The sequence below is a fragment of the Cottoperca gobio genome, chromosome 8 (genome assembly GCF_900634415.1).
Source record: "Cottoperca gobio chromosome 8, fCotGob3.1, whole genome shotgun sequence".
NCBI lineage: Eukaryota > Metazoa > Chordata > Actinopteri > Perciformes > Bovichtidae > Cottoperca > Cottoperca gobio.
In genome coordinates, this window is record NC_041362.1 from 18,817,922 (window position 1) to 18,845,305 (window position 27,384).

The following is a 27,384-nucleotide window of genomic DNA, read 5'->3' on the forward strand; positions in this document are numbered from 1 at the left end:
AGACATCACCTTGGACTTTACCATCCTGCATATTCTCAGGGTATTAAAGAGCCTTTGCTCTGTCTGTCTCCCTTTTTCCTCCCTCTCTGTCGCTCTCTCGCTGTACATCACAGCTCATCAGCATAGGCACAGATAAAAGATAAAAGAAACAGGGCCGAGGGAGGGGGGAGGGGGGGTGTATACATGGGCAGCCTGCCAGCCTGCCTCCCCACTCCCCTCCATCCTTCTACCCCCTGCCCTTCTCTCTCTCCCATGGTTGATTCCCTTTAGGCCCCTCTCACCCCTTCTCACCCCCCTCTCACCCCCTGGCTCCCCGGCTCTGTGTGGTGTTGGCACAGAGAGGGCGCAGGCGGCACACAGACGGCCACGCAGATGGGCAACGGGCAATGCAGGGCTGCCTCCCCACACCTGCTCCTTGCTGGCACAGGGCTCGGGCCAGGCGGCCACGCAGTACACACACACTCGCACACACACACAGAAAAACACAGATGTGCATCTAACGCAGAATTATCTCTCTCAATTTATTGAACTTTCCCACAGAGAGACACAGACTAGGGAGCAGGGAGCATACACGTGCAAATACTCCCACGAGCCGCTCTACATGCTGATGCACACGCATGCTTACGTGTTTCAATAAAAGAACGCCTCCTACACTCTGCTGCTCAGCCTGTCAGTCACAGATGTTTACACGCTTATCTCCAACTGCGCCTCAACATGTGCTCCACAGAAAATCTTTGCTTATATACACGTATCGTAAATGTATATAAGACACAATCACACATCCATAGCCACCAAGCGGTGTATTTATAGTCTCACGCCCACACATTCACACTTCAGCACAGAAACACATTTCACAATTAATCACATTGCACCATGCTGTGCTGTCACATGGAGTTACATACCAGGCATTCAGTGAACTACACAGAGATGCACTATTGTCACTTTTACACTGAGTGGGAACAAAGATCGAGGACATAGAAAAAGACGAGAATTTGCAAGCCGAACTGATATTTTGTTGACACCGCCATAGTGCCAGAGGAATTGCCAGAATTTGAAGCTGCTGGTTTAATTTTAGTTTTAGGTAGGGTGTGGATATAAACTTCCCAGCAAATGAACTTCCCAGGAAAACGCCAAAAATAGCGGAAAGGGAAAATCCATCCTAAAACAGAAAACTCTGAATGTTTTTCCTAAAATCTCTGGACGCTCAGTCCTGATGTGTAAGCGGAATGAGCTGCTCCACTGACAGTTCATGGAACAGAACACTTTTACTTGTAGAGCAATGCAGCCGGTTATTCATTATGAACCTGAACATAGACAGCTTGTGCTCACATAAGTCACTCAACAGATTCAGGGACTTTTTTTTTGGTCGTTGGATGAAGGGTGTAATTTCCATTGGGGGGTGGCATGTCCACATCACTTCATAAAACCCTATTCTTGTCCCCCTCACTTTTTATTGTTTCCGAATAATTTACTCACTAAAATCTCTCTGAATGTTGTTGTTTGACTGTCCAGCTGTCGAAGAGTTAATATATAAGTGTTGACACATTCATCTGATTCTACAATTATTACCATGCGCTCAAAGTTTAACGAGCAGCAGATTCGGCCACTGAGAGTGACGTGGACGGTTTTTTACCCTGGGTTTCGCCTCACAGGCTACATACAGCTCGGCCCTCATGGTGGAGGTTGTTGGCACTGGATGGAGCTTGAAGGGAATAGCTGACACTATTCAGGGCACAAAAAGTACTTCTACATCCTTTTGATTTATTGGACATATCCAATAAATACTGTTATATGTGGATAACTGATCATACAATGTGACAAACACATATTTATTGAAATAAATGCCAAAGATATTAAACAGACATTAAAATTAACTTATGAATGATTTCTATTGTATTCCTCTTTCCTCTGTTACGTTTAATTAGTTAGTTAAACCTCGGGACACGGGAATAGGATATGAATATAAAAATAATGTAGTAAAGCACAGAGCTTCTCTTAGTAAAGATGCAAATACAAGATTATCTATCGTCTCTATCAAGCACACTAAACATGATTTTAAGTAGATAGAGTGCATGAACAATACAGCATTTGAATATATATATATATATACACACACAGTGAATATCCTTTAGCTTCGTCTTCAGTGTGAATCTCCTAAATGTGACAAAAAGATAACTGAATAAGATTTGCTGTTAGAGCTTAAGTAAGTGAAAGGCTAAAGTCAAAGTGGATGACTCATTTTTGCAGCGGCTGTTTTCCGGATGTCCTAATAGCTCAGCAGGAACACTGTGTAACCACACTGATATGATCAAATCTCCCGTTATTATCCCGTTACACTCAAGTGTCATTATCTAATGAAACAAATTCCCATGAAATATTCAGGGGCACCTTTTAGAGAAAGTAGCGTGCTGACACATCTGTGAGCCGGGGTCATTCAGGGGATGCATGTACTGCACCATCAACTACTCCCCAACCGCAGCACTGTCCAATAAGAAGCAGTGGCTTAACAACCAGGGCCAGGATGAGCTTTACTTGTAGAAGATTGAAGCACGGGTTGGTGGGGGGAGTTGATCAGAAGGCGACGAGTGGTTTTCCAAAACCGGAAACGAATGAAAAACTAAGGGGGGGTGTAGAAGAGGGACGTGGGGAGGATGAAGGAGGTGGTGGAGGAGGAGAAGAAAAAAAGAGGTTGAAATGAAGTCCAATAAAAGAGCCGAGTGAACATCTGTGTGGGATAGCCGTGGGGATTAGGAGGGTTTGGAACATTTTAAGCGCATTAAAGATAAAAAAAAAAGGTCAGAATGTTTAGCAACATACCGATAAACCTCTTAAGCGAAACCCAATTGGGGAGGCTGTTTGGTTTCTTTATCCAGAGGCTGGTGGATGGGGGGGGGGGTGGAGAGAGGGGGTGAGACTGCGCAGCCACACACACTTAAACTCAAACACACTCTTGTGTATATATATATACATGTGTATATATATAAGTCAGTCCGTGCAGCTTGCCGTCTGCTTTACATCCATCTTCCATCAGCACAAAGCCGTGCGTACATGTTACTTTATATTTAGTATTTCTGTACATATGTGCACTGCGATCCGATCAGGGCTGCCCCCACCGTCACACCAGAAATGACAGGGTTTGAACCTACTCGCCTAAATGCCACAGCTTGTATAGACAGAAGTCAGGGGGGAGGCGAGGCAGATGAAGAGGCAGAGAACAGTGGTAGATGTGTCTGCAGAAGAGGAAGAGGCCCCTATCATTTGACTGTGAACTGAACCATGTCTGGGGAGCTATCCTTAAATGACACAGCACACAGGGTGAAGGCAGAGAGACGGAGTCAAAGGGGTCATGGGCTGCAGGCTGCGGCTATACTGTCCTGTGTCATGCTCACATTTGATACTCTTCCTGCTACAGTCTCCTACCGCAGCTTCACTCAGCTGTCCGAGCACAAGTCTTCTGCTCAGGGGCACTTCCACAGTGGTTTTAAGTAAGGAGAGATGGACACTTGTACACTTTTCCCAGCATTGTTTTCCTTGTAGAAGTTATGCTATAAACCTGCGACCTGCCTCCAGTTGCTACAAAACAACTTAGTGTTGCACTCCTATAAGGTTTTTGGGAAATAATGGTTTATTGTGCAGCAGAGGATCAGACATTCTGAATATTAGTCCCTCGTATAGGTCAAGTAAAAAATATTTGGTATCCTACACTTCCCATAATGTAACTGCTAAGTGTTTCCCTGGCATTTGCCCGCGTCTTCCAAACTCTGCGTCCATAGTATGTAAGGAAGTGTGTGTGTGTGTGTGTGTGTGTGTGTGTGTGTGTGTGTGTGTGTGTGTGTGTGTGTGTGTGTGTGTGTGTTCATCTCTATAAACAGATATCGGCATGTGAATGCAGAATGAATGACCAATGACATTTGAGCAAGCTTCGGTTGCATGCAGGTAAACAGTCTGGGTGGGGAGCAAAAGAGGCAGAAAGCATTGACAGGACTACAATCTCAGAACCCATTGGCTATCATCCGACGACAATCTTCATTCATATGCAGATATCTGTTTATAGAGATTAGCCAAAATGTTGTCTGGACCTAAAACACCTGAAACAGATATCGACGTTTGTGTTTTGTGTGGAGAAACGTTGTAATCGGACTGTAAACAATGACCGGTGTTGATACAGTATGAGAGTGGTATTGAAAGCATGACCCGACTGACCTTCCAACCGGCATCACGTTTAACATCCAAAGCCGTTATATTGTATTTATTTCCAGTGTTGGTCAGCAGTCTGAAAAATCCCCTTCACTTAGTGCACATTAGATTACAGAGGGCCTGTTTGCTCATGTGTGCTTGTGATGCGCAAACAAACACTCTAAGCCGTTTAGTAAATTTGCTAAAAAAATTGCCTGTGTGAGCAGTGTGCAAACGTATATGAATATGCACACGGTAAATGAGGCCATTAGCGCTGGCAATGGCTGCCTTCCTACTGAGCATGTGTGTGCAATTTTACATTCAAGTGTTTTTTAATGATTTCCACTGGTTTGTGTGTGTGTGTGTGTGTGTGTGTGTGTGTGTGTGTGTGTGTGTGTGTGTGTGTGTCTGTCGGCATGATGTTTTGTTTCCGTGCGTATGATGAATGTAGTGATTAAGTAAGTGTGATTTTTGAGTGTGTGTACATTAGCCTGGGTGTGAGTTATTAACCTCTGTCTGCATCTGCAGTGTGATAAATGTATTGCCAGTGTTAACCTTTGTGTACACACTCCAGGAGTGTATCAGCAGTGAGTCTATACTGACCAAGAAACAGAGTGTGTGTGTGTGCGTGTGTGTGTGTGTGTGTGTGTGTGTGTGTGTGTGTGTGTGTGTGTGTGTGTGTGTGTGTGTGTGTGTGTGTGTGTTTTATCTCTGGTGAGGCGTATGCAGGGGGCCTTGGGGCGACTGTGTTCAGGAGATAAGGGTGATTCATCCGTGTATAAACGTATGTGTGCGTATGAGCATGTTTGTACTTCGAAGGCATGGTTATCCATGTTTGGTACGTGCACGTGCAAGCATTAGGAACATGTAAATAATGTCAGATCCCATCACCGCAGAGATACCAATGTCGTTTATATGTGAAGGACTTTTACAGGTACATTCAGAAAATCCATGTAAATCAGTGCATTACGACAGGAGATGGCGGTTGGCACGCACCCCGTTTGGAGTTACGGCGCAGAAGTTCACAATGCTCTGCTGTGCACGGGGGCAAAACATTCTTTAACCCCCTCAAGAAATCAATATCAGTTGAAGTGTTGGCTTTATTTAGATCATTTTCACAGCTTCACATTGGGACCAGTGTTGTACACGAACATTTGACTTCATTTGCAGCGTGCAATGAGGAACTACTTTCTTACATAAACTGTCTTGAAGGGATACATTTGTATATCAATTTCTCGCCCCTATGTTACCTTTTTAATACGTGAAGAAAATGAAACGGAGCAAAGTCTTGATGAATTTAATTCAAATGGGGGCCGTGATTAACAACAGGAACACTAAATCAAAACTCTTGCAGTATGATCCAAGTCTCATTGAGTTGTATCCTCACTACCTCCCCAACACATGCATGTTCACTCAAACTTTGAAACACTTCATAACAAGTTTTCTCCAGTAGTGTATGATTATGTCCATCTTCTACATTGTTGGTAGAAAGGAGTGCAGCGGGACCCTCCGTCGCTTTCTGCTCACATTTTGCCGAGAAAACTGAAAAGTTTGAAGAGTTCAGAGATTTAACACCTGGAAATGCAGCAATGCTGTTGTAGTAAGAAGTCAGCGTGGTTATATTGTAGCACAGCGACCGGCGGCCTGTTAGGTGCCAAGAAATACTTAAACAAAACAACACATTGAGCCCGTGCCAGTAGGCGACATTATTATCTTCATTCCAACTAATTGCCAGGCCAAACAGCGACACATATGCACACGCAGGCTTCAACAACCACTCGTCATTAGGGACTGTGGTGTGCCATCCCTGTTGTCATGACAACTAGGCACTGAATTTTGGCTAGGGAACCGTCACATAGTGTGAGGGAGATTTTTCCGAGGCACACAGGTTTAAAAGGTCTGTGCTTGTAGTGAAATGCATGATCAGGATCGTCGGGTTGAGCGCTGCCGCGTTAAGAAAGGCCTCCGGGCTTCAATTACTCCTGGATCGTCTTACACAATCACCTCATTTGCCTTGAACTATTCCCGCCCTTCCTTATACTTTGTGAAGGTGTGTGTGATCATGTCTCACTCATATGTAGCTCTTCCTCTGTGACGTGCTATCAGAGCGGCCGGATTGCACACAAACATCAGCGGTTTGATCCTCCTCGCTCCATTTGCATTGCATATCCTCTGTAGGTCTTTCTATCTTTAAGACCACTGGGTCTATGTGCAAGACAGAGAGTGTGCTATGCAAGCATGTGTGTCTGTTTGTGTGTGTGTGTGTGTGTGTGTGTGTGTGTGTGTGTGTGTGTGTGTGTGTGTGTGGGTGTGCCGTCAGCTAGCAGGAATGCATGGGTACCGCCAAAGCTAAGATGGCTGCCAAACGCTAAGATGGCTGCCAGGATTCCACAGAGCGACAGCGCGAGAGGGAAAGAGAAGCAGAAACAGAACGAGTGTGAGAGGAATTGAGGGAGGAAGACGTGAAGATGGACTGAGAATGAGGGATAAGAGTGTTGAGAGAGCAGAAACTCTATCCCTGTGTTGGTTTCCCCTCTTCTTTTCCACCCAGAGTGATGAGGCGATTTTGTTTGTCTCTTTTTGTTGTCTTGTTTTTGGCAACGCGCAGACAGGGTGAATAGTGCAGCCGCTTGCTGGCACGTCGTCCCCTAATGCCACCCAAGATTAGGACGCAGATTTGGGTTTAGAGGGCGTTGAGATTGAGGGGCCTAGTGCTGGCTGCAATGGGGCCACGTTCTGGCTAGGGAGACTTGGCCCAGGACGGCCTTAAAGCTTCAGCGCTGTGGGGTAATTGGCCTGAATGGTATATACTATACAACCATAAAACTCCTCAAGGCTGCATTACACATGTGGAGAAGAATGGCAGCCAGCGGGCCAAAAGAAACTAGCTGAAGCAGGTGGCTCTCTGCCCGCCTGCCCCTATAGATGGTAAGGTAAACACACACAGGAGATGTAATACAAACAATGCCAAGAACCCACAAGTGTACAAGTGCACACTATACAAGTACCCCCTCAATTTACAACTCAGCAGGGGAGCGTTCTTCAACACTTTCCACAACTTACACAGTCGGAGCCCTTCACTAAAATAGTGTGCAGGTAAAAAGAACAAGTACTCCAAGCTGAATTATTTGGCGCTTTCTGTAGTACGTGATTTTTCCCACAGACTCCAGAAGTGACGATATTAACCTTTCAGGTTCAAGCTCATCGGAAACGTACATCTTTAATCTCAGGCCCACGTCTGTCTCCCTCTGATGCTAACCTTCCCCTCACCTTGGGTGGTGTCCAGATAATCTGTCCACCTGACTAAACATCTCCCCCTCTCTCCCTCCCTCTCTCTCTCTCTCTCTCTCTCTCTCTCTCTTTATGTCTTTCAGAACAATCAGGGCAATCAGACAACTCAAACCAGCAAGGAGACACAGACGTCAAGCCCTCACCAAATGGTGAGTTAACAAGCATGTCCCGCTGGCACACATGCATGCATTGAACATGTTTGACACACCTGTGCCTATGTGCAATCACACATGTACGTACTGTACACCCTACACACAGGCCTCTCTGTGAGCGAGTGTGTCCCGGCAGAGTTGGGTCTAAGTTTATTATGGTAAGGAGAGTCGATAGTACTGTAGCGTGGGGGTTGCGCTGGGATTGTGGCGGGCCACTCATAAATCACACTGACGTTATTGGAAGATGGGAACCACATGGCCGCTGCCGAGCCGAGCACTGACCTCATGCGCCGTCCCCGCTGCGGTTAACCCCGGACAGGGATGGAGCGAAGGAGAAAGAGAGATGGAGAACGGGAGAAAAGTGAAAGGAGGTTGGGGGGGGGTATGAAAAGAAAAAGAGGTTAGGGGGGTGAAGAGAAGTGATGAACAGATAGCGAGAGGGGTGAAATATAGGAGGAAGGGTGTGGATTTAAAGTGAACTCGACCCCAGCGTAGGATGTCCTTCACACACCACATACACATTTTATGGATATGGACATTATAGGACACGGATGAACAAATACTCGGGGAGGCTGACAAAACTTCAGAACCGTGCGCACACATGTCGGAGCACAAACATGCTGGAAGAACCCTACAGTACTCCAAGCACCTACAATATTTTGAGAGTCAATGTTTGCTTATGTACCGCTGGCCTTGTGAGAATGTCATGTGTGGATAAATCTGACAATTCTTAGTTTTGGGATATTTTAGTTTTTCACTGACAAATGTAGGGCTGTGTTTCATTAGTTGTTCAACATGCCCTTGTTGACTTGCCTTCGGGGGAATCCCCTGCCGCCATCATAAGCGAGGTGAACTTGGTGACATCAACCCTCGGACGGCAGGTTATGGCAACATGATAGCAAACAGCTGCCTATTCAGTAGACACAGCAACATTAGCATTAACTTGGAGTTGTGTCTCCGGCCACCTGGCAAATAAAAGCTGCAGGCATAAAAAACAAAACAACAAGTTAAAAGATGCTAAAACGCTTCGTGGAGCTTGAGGAACCTGCAGAGTCGGTAAGAATTCTCTATGGGTTTGTCTCTACCAGCGACCCCTTTACATATAAGTAGTCATGAAATCCATTGTTAATATACAAATATCATATAGCAGCTTTAAAGTTAGAACAACGTGGGGAAATGTTTAAGGTTTGGGGTTTAAGAAAATAAAAAAGTGGTTTAGATAAATTGGCAAAACCTTTAGCTTGTTTACAACCTGACTGAACGTTGGACAAAAGATGTGAAATGAACACCCCAGTTGTAAAAAAAAAAAAAAACATAATTTTCCTTTTAAGGTTTTGGTTACAGTTTCAAAACAAATGATCGTCTCCAAGCCGACAGCCTGTTGTGTCTCACAGAAAACACATGGCTCCTTTGGATGACACCAGCAGTGTGTCAAGCTTTTCCACACATGTGTTTCAGCTCCCTCTGCATGTGTGTGTGTGTGTGTGTGTGTGTGTGTGTGTGTGTGTGTGTGTGTGTGTGTGTGTGTTTGTGTGTGTACTGATCTGTGTGCTCATGTCATATTCTGCATGCATTGACTCTCACACACTCCTCTGTCTCTCTTTTACGCAGGCCACTTGAGTTTCCAGGACTGCTTTGTGACTTCAGGGGTGTGGAACGTAGCCGAGCTGGTCCGTGTGTCGCAGAGTGAGTCACGGCTATATTTCCCCGTGTCCGTCTCCACGCAGACACACTCTCCCAGTCATTCCTTGTCTACTTGAAATAGTCACTTTCTTATAACACCTTAATGGTGAAATTACACACAACAGCATTCCCTCTCTACACCAAGTAGCACCCTTTTTTAGTTTGAATAACTTCATTTGAAAAGAGTGTTTAAGCTTAATGCCAGTGTTATTCTATATTTTCTCTTATTGTCAACAACAATGAATTGATCCTAAAAACATAATGAGTATTTTCTGTTTGTCCAAGGCTTGATATATCGTATTCCTCTGTGCAGTAGAGATCTATTGTTGTCCAAAACCATTTAAAAACACATCAATGAGCCACATTGTGGCACTCAAATGTTCCCTTTTTCTTTTACCAAGAACACACACTGTAGTTTATTTTGTCTCAATCCCACAAACACCGTCCTGCTGCTGGAAATATTCACCAAAGCACCAAATGTGTTTTTAATCCGCAGCTGAAAATAGTTCCCAACAAATCTTTGGGATTTACAATTTTTTCCTGTTTGAGTAACATTTGCTAAAAGCGACAGTGGCCAGCTGATGTCGGATACTACTGAGGCTTTAAAGAAAGTTTTTAACGTAACTATATATTTGTGACCCGTTTTTAATGATTGACATCTTCAGTAGAACCCAATGGGCTTGGGACTGAGCGCCACAGACTGGCTGGGGAAGTCAGAAAGTTTTGAGAAATGTCAGGAGATCCACTGATATCGTGTCATGGCCGTCCCGAGGGCAGTGTCGCAAGCATGGCTAAAAATAATTAGGGCTGTACCAAACACTTCGAAGCTTTGAAGCTTCAAACATAACGTTGACATTCAAATTCTAAATCAACATTCGAATGCTGCTCAGCTCTTTTCTTTTTTCTTTTCCTTTGCTTTCTGTTCAAACCTGGTATTTCTGCTCAGGTGCAGATAAAGATTAAGCTACACTAATATTATTATTCTACTATTTGTAGATTCTAATGGTGGGAGCGTAGGATTGTTTCCAACTCATGTGATCCAAAAAACAACTCCAGAGCATTAAATCCAAAATTAAACATTTATTGAAAAAAGATAAATGTAATCGTTTTCCAAAATGTACAACATCTTTATTGAACGAAATATTCTGCTTCAATCCATATTTGTTGGTGTTTAGCTTGTGGATGCTGCAAACACACTAACGTAGGTACCTGTATTAACGGGGCGGTCTAACAGCAATGTAATGTATAAATGACATTTATATAACCACAAAAACATGATGTGATGACATCATAAAATTTGACAAAATTCAAACCATTATTTGAAAACCTTAATAGAAGCTTTGAATTTAACAGAATTACCTTTAATAATAGATAATAGAATAACACCTGTGTGTGTGTTGTGTGTTATGTGTTGTGTGTGTTGTGTGTTGTGTGTGTGTCCTCAGCCCCGGTGGCTACAGCGACCGGACCCAACTTCTCCCTGGCTGACCTGGACAGCCCTGGCTACTATAACATCAACCAGGTGACCCTGGGACGGCGCTCCATCACCTCCACCCCCTCCACCAGGTACACATCCCTTACAGGCACACATAAGAACACACATGCTAAAGATATTCTTTTATTCCTGTACTAATATTCTTAATTTCTAAATTCTATAACCTCTTCACACTGCTGTATTCTTTATGCTTAGCTTGCGCTGCTTTTACATTGTGCTCTTTCTCTCCTCTTCTTCACTGGTAATCCTTCTCGTTCCCTCCAATCTGTCCGTCACTCTGTGTTTGTGTCTTTTGTCTCCGTTATTTCCCTGGCTCCTTCCGTCGTCCTCTCTCGCTCATCTTACGCTGCAGGACTGAAATGGAGCTTTATGCAAGTCTCCCACGGAGGTAGTTACACTCATTACAGAATATCTCCCCTGATACTAATGTAACACAGAGCCCTGTATCACACTCGCGCAAAAGCCACACACGCATGCTGTCACACAGATATGCACATGAGCGCACACATATTTAAACATTTTGCATCAGCAGTGAAACGCTGTACATTCACAACCCCCTTTAATTTTATTGGTCACAGATGTATGAGTCTATAAGAATCTGCAAACACGCACAAATGAGTTCCAGCATCACCACACACACTTTCTCTGCGCAGTTTCTAGAGCGAGGCTGCTTCAGGCCAGTATGGATACAGCATGTTGAATAAATTCTGGCCTCATGTTTGTCTCGCTGTCTCAAGTTATGTTACTTTGTCCCCTTTGGCTAAAACATAATGTGAAAAGAAAACATTTAAGGGGAAACTTTTACATTTGACATTTTTATAACTATTGATTTCATGCAAGGAAAATATGCACCCATATATTGACCTCAAATGTCCCACAAATGGTATGCGTGCATTCATTAGAGCGCCATTAGTAGTGCCTGTTAGTTTCAGTTGGAAACTAGGCTAAGTTTAAGAAAAATGCTAAATCTGATTTAATGTTAAAATAAAAACACATCCCTCTAAATCCTTTCTCTCCCCGTATCCAAGAATTACACAAACCCCCTCATTCTCTTATTTTTCTCTCAGCTCCAACAAGCGCAAGTCCATTGACGACAGCGAGATGGAGAGCCCGGTGGACGATGTCTTCTACTCAGGCCGCTCCCCGGCGGCCGGCAGCAGCTCTCAGTCCAGCGGTTGGCCTAATGATGTGGATGCAGGTAGTGCCGCTGCAACCGCCCGATCACATTCTGCTCGCACTCCACACACCTTTCCTGGAGCTGGGCTGAGGTCCACATCAATTCAGACGCAAACCTTTTAGGTTATAGATGAAATTAAATTGATGCTTTGATGGAGGCTGCAACAGAAGCAGCTCCTCCCAGGCTCACACTAGTTTCACATTGAATTTTAAAGCCCCCTGAAAACATATTTATGTCTCTACAACAATAAAGGAATAGTGTGACATTTTGGGAAATATTCTTATTTGCTTTCTTGTCGAAGAGGGTTAATGTGCCTATTTCTGGGCCGAGTGCAGTAACAATAAACAAACAAGAACAAACATTAATTGTTGAGCCTTAGAGGTGCTGGGAGGCAGATTGTGTTACCTTTGCACAGAGCCAGGCTAGCTGTTTCCCCCTGTTTTCAGTCTTTGTGCTAAGCTAAGCTAACCAGCTGCAGGACGTAGCTTCAAACTCTTGGCAATAATGCAAATATTTCCCAAAAATCCTGAACTTATCCTTAAAATATCCATGTCTAAATAGATGGTTAAAGTTCAGAAAAAAGCCTCCTTAGCTAACAATTATTATCACTTCTTATAGTTAACAAGCTGATTGAGAAAATATATTTTCAGGCCAATTTAATACAAATATTTCCAGGTGTTAAATTCACACTAACTGATGTGGACCAGAAGCCACAGCTCACTTCCTTCCTGCTCCACTTCCCTTTGCCTCTGTACTGTGTTGTTGACCCCCCCCATCCCCACTCACTTTATTACCCTCCTCCACTTACAACTTCTACTCACAACATTGTGCCCCCACCCCCACCGAGCAGAACAGGCCTGTTTGAGGTAGAAGGTCCATCATTATGCCACGGCCAGATTATATCTTCTTTTCTCACATGCAGCAGGGACTTAAAGGGCCAGTTTACCCAAAATATATATTGTCTCTGTTATTCCTAGTGGACATGCAGATAGTTTTGGTTTTATTTTGCACAGTTGAAACCACTTTCTGAGAATAATTTTCATTGGGGACTATTACCACACCATAAAAAACACCTATAAAGTCTGAGATAGTGAGTGGCCTGGACATTGTTTCTCAAATGACACCTTGCTGTCTTGTTTTTCCAATATAAGTTTTAACACAAGCGTCACACCAATGTAGTGATGGGGTGGATGCATAAGTCTCACTGATGGATATGTCAAAACCAAATAAAACCAAAACTATCTGCATGCTGACTAGACGAACATGGGAAAATGTGTGTCAAGTTTTGCTTTGGCTGAACTGACCCTTTAATCAGACCACAAACTCAGTGCATTGAACTATTTAATCCTAGTGTTTGTTGTCCCAGTTGTTAATGTTAATGGGCACAGACGTATATTTTGCTCAGTTACCTCTTATTGAGGGTGTGTGTGTGAAGTCTGAGACTGTCAAAGCCACATACAGTAGCTATAAAACAAACAACTCAAAAACTATAAAGAATTGCTTTGTACAAACTTTTGTTTTATTTAGTTCAATAGCCTTAAGCTAACGTTCTGAGTAAGTAAGGCCATTAAAAAAGCTATGACAGGCTCGTGTAGGGAGATATTTGTGTGTTCATCACTTATCATATGTAACAGACATTTTCTTGCCAAGAGTTGGATGGGAAGGTTGATACTAAACTGTACGGTGACTATGAAGCTACAGCCTGATTAGCTTAGCTTAGCCTAGCAAAGACTGGAAAAGGGTTAACAAATAACCTAAGTGTAATCTTTCTACTCTTCAGTTTTTCTACGAAAAAAACAAACAAGCTATAACATGCTACTCAGTGTAGCTCTTCTCCTGCTGAGCTAACCGGCTTCTGCCTCAGCTACAGTCAGCGGTCGGTTAGCTTAGCAAAGGCTGGAAATGGGGAAACCACTAACTTACAGTACCAGTCAAAAGTTTGGACACACTTTTCTCATTCAATGTGAATGAGAAAAGTGTCCAAACTTTTATATGTCGTTTTTACGCTTCAGATTTTGTAGGAATAAAACAAACAAGATAAAACATGCTAGCTCCAGCCTATTTTCTTACGGATTAAACTAACAAGATGCAACATGTTTATTAGTCTGATTTAAAGGTAATGGGAGGCAGTTTGTTACCGTCAGACATAGCGAGGCTGTTGCTCTGTGTTCAATCTTTTTCCTAAGCTAACCTTAGGCTAAGCAACTGTGGCTTTATATTTACTGTACAGTTATGAAAATGGTATCAATGTTTTCATCTACCCCTTTCCATTAAAGCAAGTAACTTATCTATTATTCCCCGACACTGTGAGTTTTACCATCTGAATGTGTTAAGTATCGCAGCAGACCACCATCAGTGTATCCACCCATGTGCTTCCCAAATCATAACCATTCACCCTTTGGCTAACAGCATTTTTAACCATTATGATGGCTACCATGTCAAATGTATTTACAAAAGACTTCATGTATATCTCTTGGGTTTAGTATTTGATTCTGTTAAATCGCTAAATTTTCATGTGTTCTCCAATTTCTAACCATCACTCCTACTCACATGCTGCCGTTTTAATATACCCAGCAGTCATGATGTAACTATTTTATAGACACTTGCTGCACTCTATAACATTAAAGTCCCCTGTTGCACATTATTTAACCAATCTTCTCTCTCTCTCTCTCTCTCTCTCTCTCTCTCTCTCTCTCTCTCTCTCTCTCTCTCTCTCTCTTCTCATTCTTTCCATCTCTGTCTTTTTCTCTTCCAATGTTAACTCTTCCCTTCTCCCCTGTTTGGCCTTTCAGTGCAGCACCATTTGGCCAGTGTGCAGGAGAGGAAGATTAAGCATGAGAGCGATGGAGTGCAGTTTCCTTACCATGGTTAGAACAACATTAAACATTATACTGTGTACATGTATACATGCTCTACTTCAGCTCACACCACCCACAACTTGTATACATCTCTTTCTGTCTTTTTTTCCCAAGTCTGTTTGCACTTCCTGTGAGCTGTTCTGCATCTCCCATTCATCCTTTCTCTTCTTCTCTTCTCTCTCTTGTGTCTTGTTCTCTGGCTATGCTGCCGCTGGGTGGGGTTGTTTCTGCCAGATGTCTGCTGTTGTCCGTTGTGGATTTACCAAAGCCTTTTGGTAGCCCAGTAGCTCCATAACATCCACCGCCTGTCTGCCTCAAAGATGTTGTTGTGAAATCTAGGCAGATGAACACATCCCTGGTGCATTAAAAACATCTCTGAATCACTTCAATCCTGACATGCACTGTCTGACGAACAATCCACTGTATTTTCAATGTGTAAATATGTGCATTATGATATCCTGAAACCACATTGTTGTGACACACCATATGCATACAGTTTTCCAGGGCGGTGTGAATTGCTCAGCAACATGTAGCTAAGTACTTTGGGTGCTTGGTGTAATTTTGATGTTGAGCCCTGAGAGAGAAAGCTTTGAAAGACCCATAGGTGTGTGTGTGTGTGTGTGTGTGTGTGTGTGTGTGTGTGTGTGTGTGTGTGTGTGTGTGTGTGTGTGTGTGTGTGTGTGTGTGTGTGAATGAGGGTTTTTGTTGAGTAGCAGCGTTAGCCGCTTCATGCAGCCAGGTTGTTTAGACAGAGCTGTTGAGTGGTGTCCCACCTGCCGTAGTCCTGACTCAACCGCCTATGAAAAACGGCGCCGGAAAAACAACATACGATCCAAACAAACACGACTGAAGGCACTCAGGTGTGTCATCAATGCACAAGGCGCCTTCTGTCTCCAAGACATGCTTACTCACTAACGTGCACATTTACAAATGGTATGCACACACAAACACACAAAACTACATTTGAGCTTTTTCGCTGATTTACATTCAGACACACATAAACACACACACACACTCCCCAATCTGGAGAGGAGCAGCGTTCCGGTCCAGATGGCGCCTCCATGTGTCTACAGCGAAGGGAGCTACTGGGTTACAGCAGACATCTGTTCTGGTGGTGGTGGTGGTGTTGGGAGTGAGAGATGAGGAGAGGCGGAGGAAGAGGAGGGAAGGGGGAGGGCCTCCGCCTCTGCCTGCTCTGGAGGTGATCCTCTACCTGAATGAAAAGCTCTGAGGCATCGCAGGTGATCATGTAATTCATCATTAAGTCTGCTGTCTCCCGCTCCGCTCTGCTCCGTTCTCTCCTTCTGCCCGCTTGCTCCTGCTGCTGGGTGGGAAACCCCACTATTAACGTTTCAGTAAGGTGATATTGACAGAGAACTCCAGCTAATTATTTGGTGTTAAAACTGAGGTGTGTGTGTGTGTGTAAGGTTGTGGTGTTGCTAAGGTGTCCTTGCTCTGCCTGAAGCACATAACCTTTTATGTTTATGAGTGCTAATGATGTGTGAGAGCTAACGAGGGACACAACTCTGTTAATGTACATTGTTTCTTGCTTACCTGAATGATGAGATGTGCTTTTGGTGTGTATGTCTTGGTGCATATGCAAGTGGACCAGGTGGGGGGGGGGGGGGCTTGTGTGGTCGCCAGCTTGTTAGCGCGGCAAAGGCTAGAGGGTCATGGGAGCAATTGGCTGCCAGTCTGCTTGTGTAGTGTGCCAGGAGCAGGACATAGAAATAATGCAGAACAAACAACTGTGTGTGCGTGTGCGTAGACTCTCTCTCTCTCTCTCACACACACATACACAAACACACACACAGATTAAGCGAGAGATCAGAGTAACTTCTGTTGGCTTTACCAGACAAAGCTTTCATTGGGCATCTGGGCCTCATTTGCCGCTCCTCACTGAGAAGCCACGTAGAACCAGATATTTCAGCAAGATACAGACTAATTAAGGGGAAATCACAGAGACTAAAAACAATATGTATAATTTAAGGCTGTTTATGCATAATAAGCTAGCTATAATTGAGCTTGTACTGTGTGGTGGCTCACAGTCATCCCTATACGTACCACAGAGGAGCTGGAGCCGAACCGGCTTCATTGCATTTGAATCCAAAACACGTCTGTTTTTAACAGACGTAAGGAATCCAAATGCCAGTTAGTCTGAGCGCCTTATGTCAAATTGTACAACAGCCATAAATAGTAAAGATAGAACTATGTTTAACTCAAAGTTCATAAGATAAATAAGTCATAGTAACAACAATGTACTGTGTGCTTCATGCTCGAGATGCTGACTGACACTGAGAAGTACTGTAGGACCATTTTGTGGTACTTTTCTTGAGTATTTCTATGTAATGCTACTATATACTTCATTATACGTTCCAGAGGTCTATACATCTATATTCGACAGCTATATAGTTACTTTGCAGATTTAAGTTTTACATACGATTAACTAGAAGACCTCTGCAATGGCCGTTTCTATTTATGAAAGATAATAATGCTGCACCCTTCCTCAAAGTTTCATGAAAATCGGGCGAGTAGTATTATTGTAATCTGGCTGACAAACCGAAACCATAGCGTCCTTGGAAACTGTACAGTTTACAAATGACTAACAGCCACAGCATTAAAATGCTGCTTACATGTTGACTTCAGTACTTTTACAATGAAGTATTACTACTTTTACTTAAACCTTTGTCTTGGCAGCAGAAACGAGCCTCAGACACTGAAATATTATCACCTTTTAAGTTGTTATGGATAACGTGTTAGCAAACATTTGCCTCTTTCATACAGCCAGCGGATACGTAGCAAAAATGAGCATTTGAACAACGCTGATGAGAGTGAATCAAAACAAAAAGAAGTTAAAGGATAGTAGAGCTCATATACTAGAAGAAGTCATGTGATCAGATATAAACATAAGAATATTGATTACAGCAGCTTTAAGTTAATCACCTGATGTCTTCCACCACTAGTGGCTCGTCAAAGTTTTGCGTCGCAGCAGCAGGTACATTCCCTGTGGAATAATGTAAATTGGTTATAATACATTACCAAGCAACACATCATAGGAAGTAAAATATCAGTGCCAGATGGATGACACGCCTACGCTTCTAATGTTCTGCTGACTGTAGCGAATGGTTAATCCCTTTTATCTTCTCAAAACTTTTATGCTCCCTTTTTTAGTTTTTGAGCGTTCAGCTGTTCTTCCACTTCTTTCGTTTTTTGAGTAGACCATATATCTTGTTATCTCCTCTATATTAAATACACATGGAATTGGAGCCAAACATATAATGTTTGAACATCGAAAAGAAACATCGTCTTCTAGCTGGTTGAAAAGCATCTTGTGGCCTTCTGTCTTCACACTGGCTTTTTTTTAATATAATTCAAGCCGTAAATAAAATGTATCTCACCCTGCTTTTTGTATCCGCTCCTCCCACCTACATGCAGAGTCACATGATGTGCCTAGCTGAACATAAGTGCCGGCGCCCACCTTTTTCTATACTTATCGGTGCCCACACGAGCACAGCTGCGCCCATGCTGCCTGTGAGCATTGTGGGTAAATAGTGATAAAACATTTCCCAGTGTAGCATTAAAGAAAAGCTTTTCAGAAATCTGCTGTTAGACTTTATATGCTTAGCTCATAAAATCTATTTCCACGTCTCTTTGGGGCATGTAGAAATTACCCACGTCTTTATTTAAGTGTGTTTGTTTTATATGTGTGAATATTGTGTCGTTTAGTAGTTTATGGGACTTTTGCTCGCCAAGGTTGTTTATCATTGTGTTCTTTCAACCAAATCCGGAGCAAACCAAACATTGAGTCCAGTAGAGGAAAGTAATGAGGTCTGTGAGTCCACGCTGATGTACTTTCTATACTTTCACTTCCTCATTATTCGCAGTTTTATGGATTGTTCTTTCCAGAGTTTTACTTCAGCATATACTCAACATTGCGGTTCTCGACAGAGGTCAAATACACCATTTGGCACTTTGCCTCAAACCCTGAAAGTCTAAATTGTGCCTTTGGATTACCATACATCAAAATAAATTCCCTCAGCGCCCACCACACAAGGCCTTGATCACAGAAAAGAGTCTCTTTTATCTGTAACTCTCACACTTTTGGCCATGTTTCTGGTCCGCTGGTGAGCCCGGCCTATACTTACTATGCCCGTTTTTACCAAACTGAGGGATATTTCATGCAGTACTTTCGCCTCGGCTGACATTTATAGACAGAGGGGGACACTTTAATGTGTTTGTCTGTGTGTCGGCCATGCCGTCACCGCTCCTCTCCTGCTTAACTCTTTCCATCTTTCTGCCGCTCTCCCATCCAGCGATCACTGGCAGTTCGCCTGGGGCTCGCCACCCAGCCTGTGTGTGTGTGTGTGTGTGTGTGTGTGTGTGTGTGTGTGTGTGTGTGTGTGTGGTGTGTGTGTGTGTGTGTGTGTGTGTGTGTGTGTGTGTGTGTGTGTGTGTGTGTGTGTGTGTGTGTGTGTGTGTGTGAGAGAGAGAGAGTTCAAGCACTTCTTTATGAAATACTGTACGTCTTAAGGCAGTAACATAAAACACCTGACCGTCAGATATTGCAGAAGGGCAGTACATCAGAGGAGCCATTGATGTATGTTTTGGCATGCTCTTCTGCAGCTATATGTAGTAGCTCATGCTGGCTTTGGCTTGAAAAACACAGTCTGCCCCAGATATGAGGATGCCATTCATTCTAATGAGGCATCCTGACAAGTGCAGTGAGTCTGTTGGTTGCCGTGTTTGCTCCTTTGATTTCAAAGGTATGCCCAGTCAGTGGCACGTTGCTGTGTTGTTCATACACTTCAGTGCTGAACCATAGTTGGACCGCCATCGCATTTCCCAGCTCTCCTCTCTCTTGACACTGTGCCCCTAGCCCCCCCTTTCTCCCGTCAACTTCGCTCTGAACCGCCCCTGCTGCTTCAAAACATGGCCTCTCCCCCCGGACCCTGCCCCCCCCCCCCTCCCCCCCTCAGTCTGACGGACATGGTACAGCCCGCTGGCTGTACACAAACAGAGTATTGGACAGACAGATTGTGAGAAACCCATCTGTATGTTAAGCCAATCAACAAATCAATGAATGAATCGATCGATCAATCCATTGATTTCAATCATAATCATTAGATTCTTGCAATCAAATTAAAAAGTGATAAGATTTTTTCTTTTCTTTTTTTAGTAGAGTCAAAGTAAGAAACGCAGCCATGTTTGATTAAAACCTCGTCTCTGTTCTGCCATTTTGTTGATCCCCTTTTTGCCAGGACTCTCATCGCCTGGTTCTCTTAAGAAGCCGGGGAAATTCGATTTCAGCGCCCTGTCCTCCCAGACGAGGTCCCCCCGCATGGCGTTCACCCACCACCCACTGCCAATGCTGGCGGGAGTGAGACCAGGTGAGACCAACCCAGCTCCAGATCCCCCTGATTGCCCCACCCCTTCCTCTCCCCCCCTTACCATCTCCTCCTACCCACTCCCCACTTCTTCAGGGCCCCCACCCCTTCCCCCTGGCGCAGAGGTGGAGTCTATGGGAGATGAGAGGGGCTGGGAATAGAAGCTGGCAGGTAGCTCTGTAGGCTTGTGCTCATCTCTGCCTCCTCCTTTTGCCCTTATAGGGTGCAGGTCAAGCTGGTGACGGAGCTTCTAGGGAGTCTGGGTGTGGTGTGTGACTTTTCTGGGTCTGTCTGGTGGATGGTTGGAGGTCGTACATCTCTAGATACCAATATATATCACTTTCTTCTTTTTAAAGGTGAAGAACAGGACCAGGGGGTTGCTGCAGTCCATTCGGTCACATCTCAAATTGCACGAATTTCAGCTGGTTGTAAAGCTTTCGTGCTCTTATATTGACATTTCTTTCTGCATGACACTTGAATCAAGTGTCGTCTACTCGTGGACACCTTGCTCATCTTGTCATATTTTATGACAATTGACATTTGTTTTTACAACATTTGTGAGACTTGTTACCTAGTGACCCAATAAGGTAATATCTAAAATACAAAATAAATAAACAGACTTATATGATATGATGTGTCCTAAATGCAACAAATCCAACTTCAAATGCATCATTAATTATCAAAATTAAGTACTAAAGATATATTATTTTGTTTATTGCATTAGATTGTAAAGATCTACAATATTTATAATGGTGTGGGGTGTGAAAAGGTGGGCATTTAGGAGGCAGAGGGGGTGTTAATGAAAGATGCTAATAACTTGCATTATGGGAAATGTAGGATCCAACTTTTATGTAGCTTGATTCATAACTACAGACTAAAAGTCAACATATGTTGGCTTCTTCTTCTTTGGTTTTTACCATTTCATTAATCGTGAATCCCCCATCTTTAAGGAAGTACAATACCAAATCACAGGGGCCTTACACCTTGGTGTGGGTTCTTATGAGGCTGCATTACTGCCTGGGATTTCAGACGTCAGGTTCACTGTCTGTGTGGCAATTGGTTTGTGGTAATTTCATGTAAGTATGCACCACTAAAGCTCAATATCGACTGACGTGTTCTGGGCCTTAAAGTTGGTCTTGAGGCCCCGTCTTTAATAGGGTCCTTGTGTCAAAATCTTGTTTTAAGGTGATACTAATACCATTATAACATTGCGTATATTCCTATATTGTGTGTTTAGTACAGTTGGTTCTACTGTAAATGTTGCACAAAGAGTTGGATGAGTGGGGGCAAGCAAATAGTGTTTGCCCCAGGACCCCCGAGCAGGCTGAACCGGCCGTGGGTTTCCATTTTGCTGTTCCCTTTCTTCTGTCCTATCTTTTTTTACTACTTCCAAGTTCTTCTTATTGACTTCCTTTTATGACAGTGTGGGAACAAATTGATCTCAATGTGGGTGAGCACATGTTTTTATTCATCCTGGCAAGAGCAGACAATAAGGCCCTGGGTGTAAACCAGCTGATCCTCTACCAGGCTGAAACAAGCAGCTTGTGATAACATCACATATCAAACAGAGCCAGGGGCTCCGATAATAAATCATCACTATTAATTTGATCACCATGGCACAGATCGAAAAAGAGACTTCCTCTTCTTTTTGGAAAAGTCTGTGAATTCACCCAGTAGAGGAGCCCACTGGAGATAATTACCCATGTGCTTTAGTTCTGTATCCAGGGTACATCAAAGGCTTTTTAAGCCAGCAAGCAGATGGGAAGCAATGAGGTTGACCGCCGTGTCATTAAACCTTCCTCCGTGGTTGTTGACAGACCCTTTTGCCTCTTGAGCTGTAGCTACAGCAAATGCAATCTCCACAGACACACTCATGTTCACGCGGACGTGCACACGCGTACACAACATCCCATCCCTCTTGTGGCCAGCAGTTGTGATTTGTTTCTTTTTACACAAACTCCTACAGTGGGCAAGTTGGAGCTGTTCCTGCGCTGGCGTGAAAGTGCCTACCACATCATCAGCGTTGTTGTTTTTCTGTGTGGAAGACGAAATTCAACAGGATTTAGGGGTTGGTGAAGTTGGGTTTAGTAGTGTGGGCTAGCCGCTCACAGTGGGGGTGGTGGTGGTGGTGCAAGGAGGTGGTTTTGGTAGGGTTTGTCCCTCCAGTCACATTCAGCCATCCTCCCTCTATAGCAGTGATTTTCAACCAGGGGTGCTTCTGCCCCAGGTTGAGCAGCTCAACTAAATTGAAATTAAAAAATCACAATTTCCATCAATCCATCCATTAGCTGCCCCCCCCCCCCCCCTCCCCTTATCCTTTAGAAAGTCGCGGGGGGTTGGAGCCGATCCCAGCTGACGTTGGGGGACCAGTCAATCACAGGGCTGACACAGAGACAGTCAATAACTCGTGTTCACATACACACCTGCGGGCAATTTAACAAAGGAGCACATGGAGAAAGAAAGCCTGCACAGGGAGAACATGCAAACACCACACAGCTTCCACTATGCCACCCATTGATAAAATAATATACATCCACATAGTGAGTCAGCTGAACACCTGAACACTACTAAGTTTGTATAAACTATTTGGAAAGCAAGCAGTGAAGTCTAAAGAGCTAGCTAGAGATGTTGGATAAATGAATAGATAGCTAAAGGTAATGAACAAGCAATTCAAATATTTAGGTAAATATATTTGATAAATTGAAAATGTTAGAATAATGTAACAGATAAATAATGAAAAAGCTAAAAATAATTGATAAGCGATTGAAATTATTAGCTTAAAGTAATGACCTAATAGTTTAAAAATGAATATCTATTGTTTATGACAAACAAAACACACAGCCAAGTTTTAGAAATCAATCCACAGAACAAGTCTACAAAATGTATTTTCTTTTTACTTATTTTGTACGTTGCTATGACGGGGCATTACAACAAAACATGTCAAAGTATAATTAAATAGCACCTTACTGTGAATGTTTGTAAGTGCATCTTGTTTTTTGAAATACTGTCAAACTCAATAAATACACTTTTATTCTCAACACAAGTTGACTAAAAGTCATTTCTAAATAGTTGAAACTTTTAGATAAAAGTAATAACTAAGTTATTGAAATATTTGAATAAAAGTAATGTCCAAATGGTTTAAATACACCCATACTTTGAGAATGTTTATACTATCGCCTTGTATATAATCATTAATGTTAAATACCATCCAGTTTAAAATCAATTCAAATGAACACATTTATGTCGGGAGTGTCGATAAAGAGGTACTGAGTTCATCTGACAGGGCTGTGGGGGAACATCACACAAAAAAGGTTGGGAACTACTGAGGGAGAGGAGAGTAGGTACGGGGTGCAGGGATTCCCCCTAATCCTGTCTCCCCCACCACCATCCTATCCCATCCCCAACTGGCCCCTGTACCCCCAGAGTGCTTGGCCTTCACCCAGTCTCTAATGGGATTAGTAGGGGACTAATAGAAGCATGGAGACGGCTCTACTGGGGAGCAGGCAGCCTGGCATGGGAGCAAGGTGTTGCTGGGCTGAGAGGCATAGGCCCCTGTCTGGGGGGTAATGCAGCGGGGTTGGCACTCATGAAGTACACTCACGCACACAATGTATAAGATGCACGAACCAAAGACTGTTGGCAGCCCAACATGGGCAGCTGGGGGGGCCTGGATTGGATGGGGTGGGTGTCAGACTGGCACAGCAAAGAGGAGAACAGGCTTCTAATACAAATCAAGGAGATTTAGTAATGGATATAGGTCTGACAGAGAGGGCTTTGTGTTCGGTCTTAGGGCTCAAGCAACTGCTCCCCTCTCACACCTCACACATATATTCAGCTCTGCTTGGTGCCAGGTCCTCTATTTTCCTCTTGTAAAGCGAAAAAAGGAATGTTTTTTTATAAGCTTATTAGCCGCCTAATGCTGATATATTTTGCATCTCCACACCTGTCGTACACACACACACACACACACACACACACACACACACACGCATATCTGTACAGATATTAAGCTCCAAAGCATATAAACAGAAAAGCATCACTTTAGACATACAGTGCGAACGTAGAGATTAATTCTGTCGTAGAAACAAAATGTGTCAGATGAAAAACGGCTTTACCGTCTGGATGCCAAATTGCATCAACGCCAATGAATCACACCCTCAAAACGGCACACAGGCGTGTAGGCATTAAGACCGGCTAATTTAAGACAGTACTCAATGATCTCTTTGTTCTTTTTCTATCTGCAAGCTCTTCGCATCTGATTATAAACATATAGCGCTTGCGTCTATTGAATTTGTGCATATTCAGGTGTGTGCCGTGTCTGTGCAAGTCTGAATGGTGTTGACTTGTTCTGCTGTCGCTGTGATTGTGCACATATGAATGCAGTATGTGTGTAAATCTCCACCATAGAGCTGTATACATTTATTGGCGTGATCATAAAACATTATGAGCAATGCCTATGATAGCTATTAACTTGAAATCTGCTTTTCTTGGAAAAACAACATTCCTTTCTTGTACGACATTTTAAAACAGATGTGTTATTGCTGTTATCATTCGTTAATCACTCTACACATCTCTCCCATTTGTAACAATGTGAAGGAATTAATGGCTTCCTCTCGCTCTCTGCATCTTTCTCCACTTGTGTTCCTCTAATAGAAATGTCTCTGTTGGCAGGGAGTCCCCGTGCTTCAGCCTCGGCCTTGCACTTTCCGTCTCCCTCCATCATCCAGCAGTCTAGCCCCTACTTCACCCACCCAACCATCCGCTACCACCACCACCCTGGGCAAGACCCCCTGAAGGAATTTGTGCAGTTTGTCTGTGCTGATGGCTCGGGGCAGGCCGCCGGACAGGTAAGGACATTTATACAGAACTGCAGATGTGCCACACCTTGCACCTAGCTAGCATTGCAGGATTTCTCTTGTGGTAAAAGTGTATGAAGCAGTTAGCAATTATGTTCTAATTATGACCACTTAAAGTAGAAAAATAAATACGTATATTAGTGGAAAAATGTTGTTTGGAAGAAAAAGAAGGCCACAATAATAATGATAATGTGACGTGACAGGACAGCGAGGTCTGATAGGTTCCTTCAGGCCTGATTGATCCTAGATAGTCGTGATGTCAAGTTAGAATTTTGGTGTTATAATAAAATCGAAGTAACCGGCTAGAATTCTCATTTTCTGAATTTGAAACCCTTAGAAAAAACAAATTCATATATATTTATTAATGTATGGTGTCATATGTCTACATACAATATAGAGAAATACACAGAAATACACCTCACACAAGTGAACACACTAGATATTTGTTTATTCAGTTGGTCTACAAATCTCTGTATTGTCTTGTCAATGTCATTTTTGCTGTTTCAGACCCCGACGTTCCTCTTCCTCCCCCTTTTTTTTAATTAATTTTTGTTGCTCCACCCAACCCCTCAGAAATTATAACCATCAGCACGAGAGTGAATCAGTCACGGCACACTTCAGTCAAGCATACCTGTCCTGTGTTGTATCATCGTGTTTCTGTTTTCATCTCTAGTCGTTCCGATTTTAGTTGGAGTTTGGTTGTTTGGTGCTGGTATCGTTGGTGGTGTTGTGCTTGTGTAGACGAGTATTCTCCCATGGTTTTGATTTCTTGCCATCTTCTTGGACAAACCCAGTCAATAATTTGCTCACTTCCCTCCTCCACACCTCCTCCACCCACCATGGACCACCCTTGTGGAACCTCTCACCTCAAGCTCCAGTTCCCACTCCTCCCAAACCCTGTGATGATTATTATTTTTCACACCTCCATAAAAGATGGCGTCCACATACATCATTCCTTTGGTTGTTGTTTCCCACCACCTCCTCTCCCTCCTTTCACCATCGCCTCCCCCTCCTTCCGTCATGGATATTTTTTTGGACCTGGCCTCCCGAGCTGCGTCTTCTTTTCATTCCGTGTCTGCGGATTGTCGCATGTCGCCCTCCTGACCCTATTTGTGTTGTCTGCAGCCAAACGGGAGCGGCCAGAGCAAAATGCCAGGCTCCTTCTTGCTGCCTCCACCTCCCCCAGTGGCCCGCCCAGTGCCCCTCCCTATGCCCGACTCTAAACCCAACAGCACGCCCCCTGACGGCGGACTCTCCTCGCCCGCATCTCCGTGTAAGTGACCCCGCAGAGACTCAAAACCAAACCCACAACAAACAAAAAATCTGAAAATCCCAACCCTCTCCAGTGAAAAGAACCCTGCCATTGTTCTTCCTCCAACTTCGTGTCATCATTGTTCCTGTATATCCAACATCTCACCTCCTTTTAACTCTTGGAATGCTATGGAAGCCAGCACAGGAAATACTGTGGAGCTCAGAGTAGATCAAGGCCACAAATCTTTCATAAAGGACTCCTGTGGTGCTCATCAGGGTTCTGTATTAGGCCCCATCAGTTTGAGCGGCTATACATGTTGAGTCCATTCTGCGCTGTGGAAGCTGCATAACCAACCCAGTTCTTATCCTTCTAAATCCTCCTTTTATCCCCTGATGGACTCGTTAGCAAAGCATGTATACAAAAAGGGATTATTAATCAAATGATGATTCTAACTTGTGAAGATCACAAATTTAGGGCAGTTAAGTGATATGGACTCCAAAACATTTCTGTAGAAATTGGTGGAAAAAATCTAGTCATACTTGTTTTTGGAAGATCTGAGGTTAGCTTCTTGGTGGGATTGTTTTTGTTTTGTTTTGTGATTGTTTAACAGAATAGGGTGTTTTTTTAAGGTGAAAGGGTGTCAGTCCAACCGTGGGGCTTAACACATTTATCTTCCTCTACTGTGATAGGAGGGGCACTGGATGGAGCACTTTGATTTTTTCTTTTTTAGCTTTCCTTCAAATTTAGTGTTTGCGTTTTACCCCCCAGTCAGCGTCTCAAAGTCTTTTATGTCTTATGTATGTTATTCCAAGTTTTAGAAACACATGGCTATATACTGTGTATGTCCATACACATAAATTCTCTTTCTCTCTGTGTCTCTCCTTCTTGTTCTTCCTTCACACAAACATATAAGTCTGCGCACTGCATCCTGAATCCCTCAGTGAGATTCAAATGCTGGAGTCCGTAGGGTACCTCGAACTGCCCTAAATTTGTCAGAGGCTTTGATGCCAGTGGGTTTTTAATGTCCCTGACTGATCCTCAATGTCAGAATTCTGGTGTG

General features: G+C 43.5%; 1 protein-coding gene across 20 annotated transcripts in view; it reads left to right on the top strand.

The window, feature by feature from the left end:
• Positions 1-27,384, top strand: part of nfixb (nuclear factor I/Xb) — a 130,298-nt gene that overhangs the window by 94,006 nt on the left and 8,908 nt on the right. For 6 of the 20 annotated variants that reach the window (XM_029437285.1, XM_029437287.1, XM_029437295.1 and 3 more), the window contains 9 exons: positions 7,551-7,616; positions 9,231-9,305; positions 10,748-10,868; positions 11,150-11,185; positions 11,865-11,995; positions 14,767-14,841; positions 20,091-20,219; positions 24,870-25,063; positions 26,198-26,345. In XM_029437285.1, coding sequence (XP_029293145.1) covers positions 7,551-7,616; positions 9,231-9,305; positions 10,748-10,868; positions 11,150-11,185; positions 11,865-11,995; positions 14,767-14,841; positions 20,091-20,219; positions 24,870-25,063; positions 26,198-26,345 — 975 coding nt within the window. Of the gene's footprint in view, positions 1-7,550; positions 7,617-9,230; positions 9,306-10,747; positions 10,869-11,149; positions 11,186-11,864; positions 11,996-14,766; positions 14,842-20,090; positions 20,220-20,438; positions 20,485-20,572; positions 20,662-24,869; positions 25,064-26,197; positions 26,346-27,384 lie in introns of those variants that run through there. The other 14 variants (XM_029437288.1, XM_029437283.1, XM_029437291.1 and 11 more) reach the window with 11 other exon arrangements.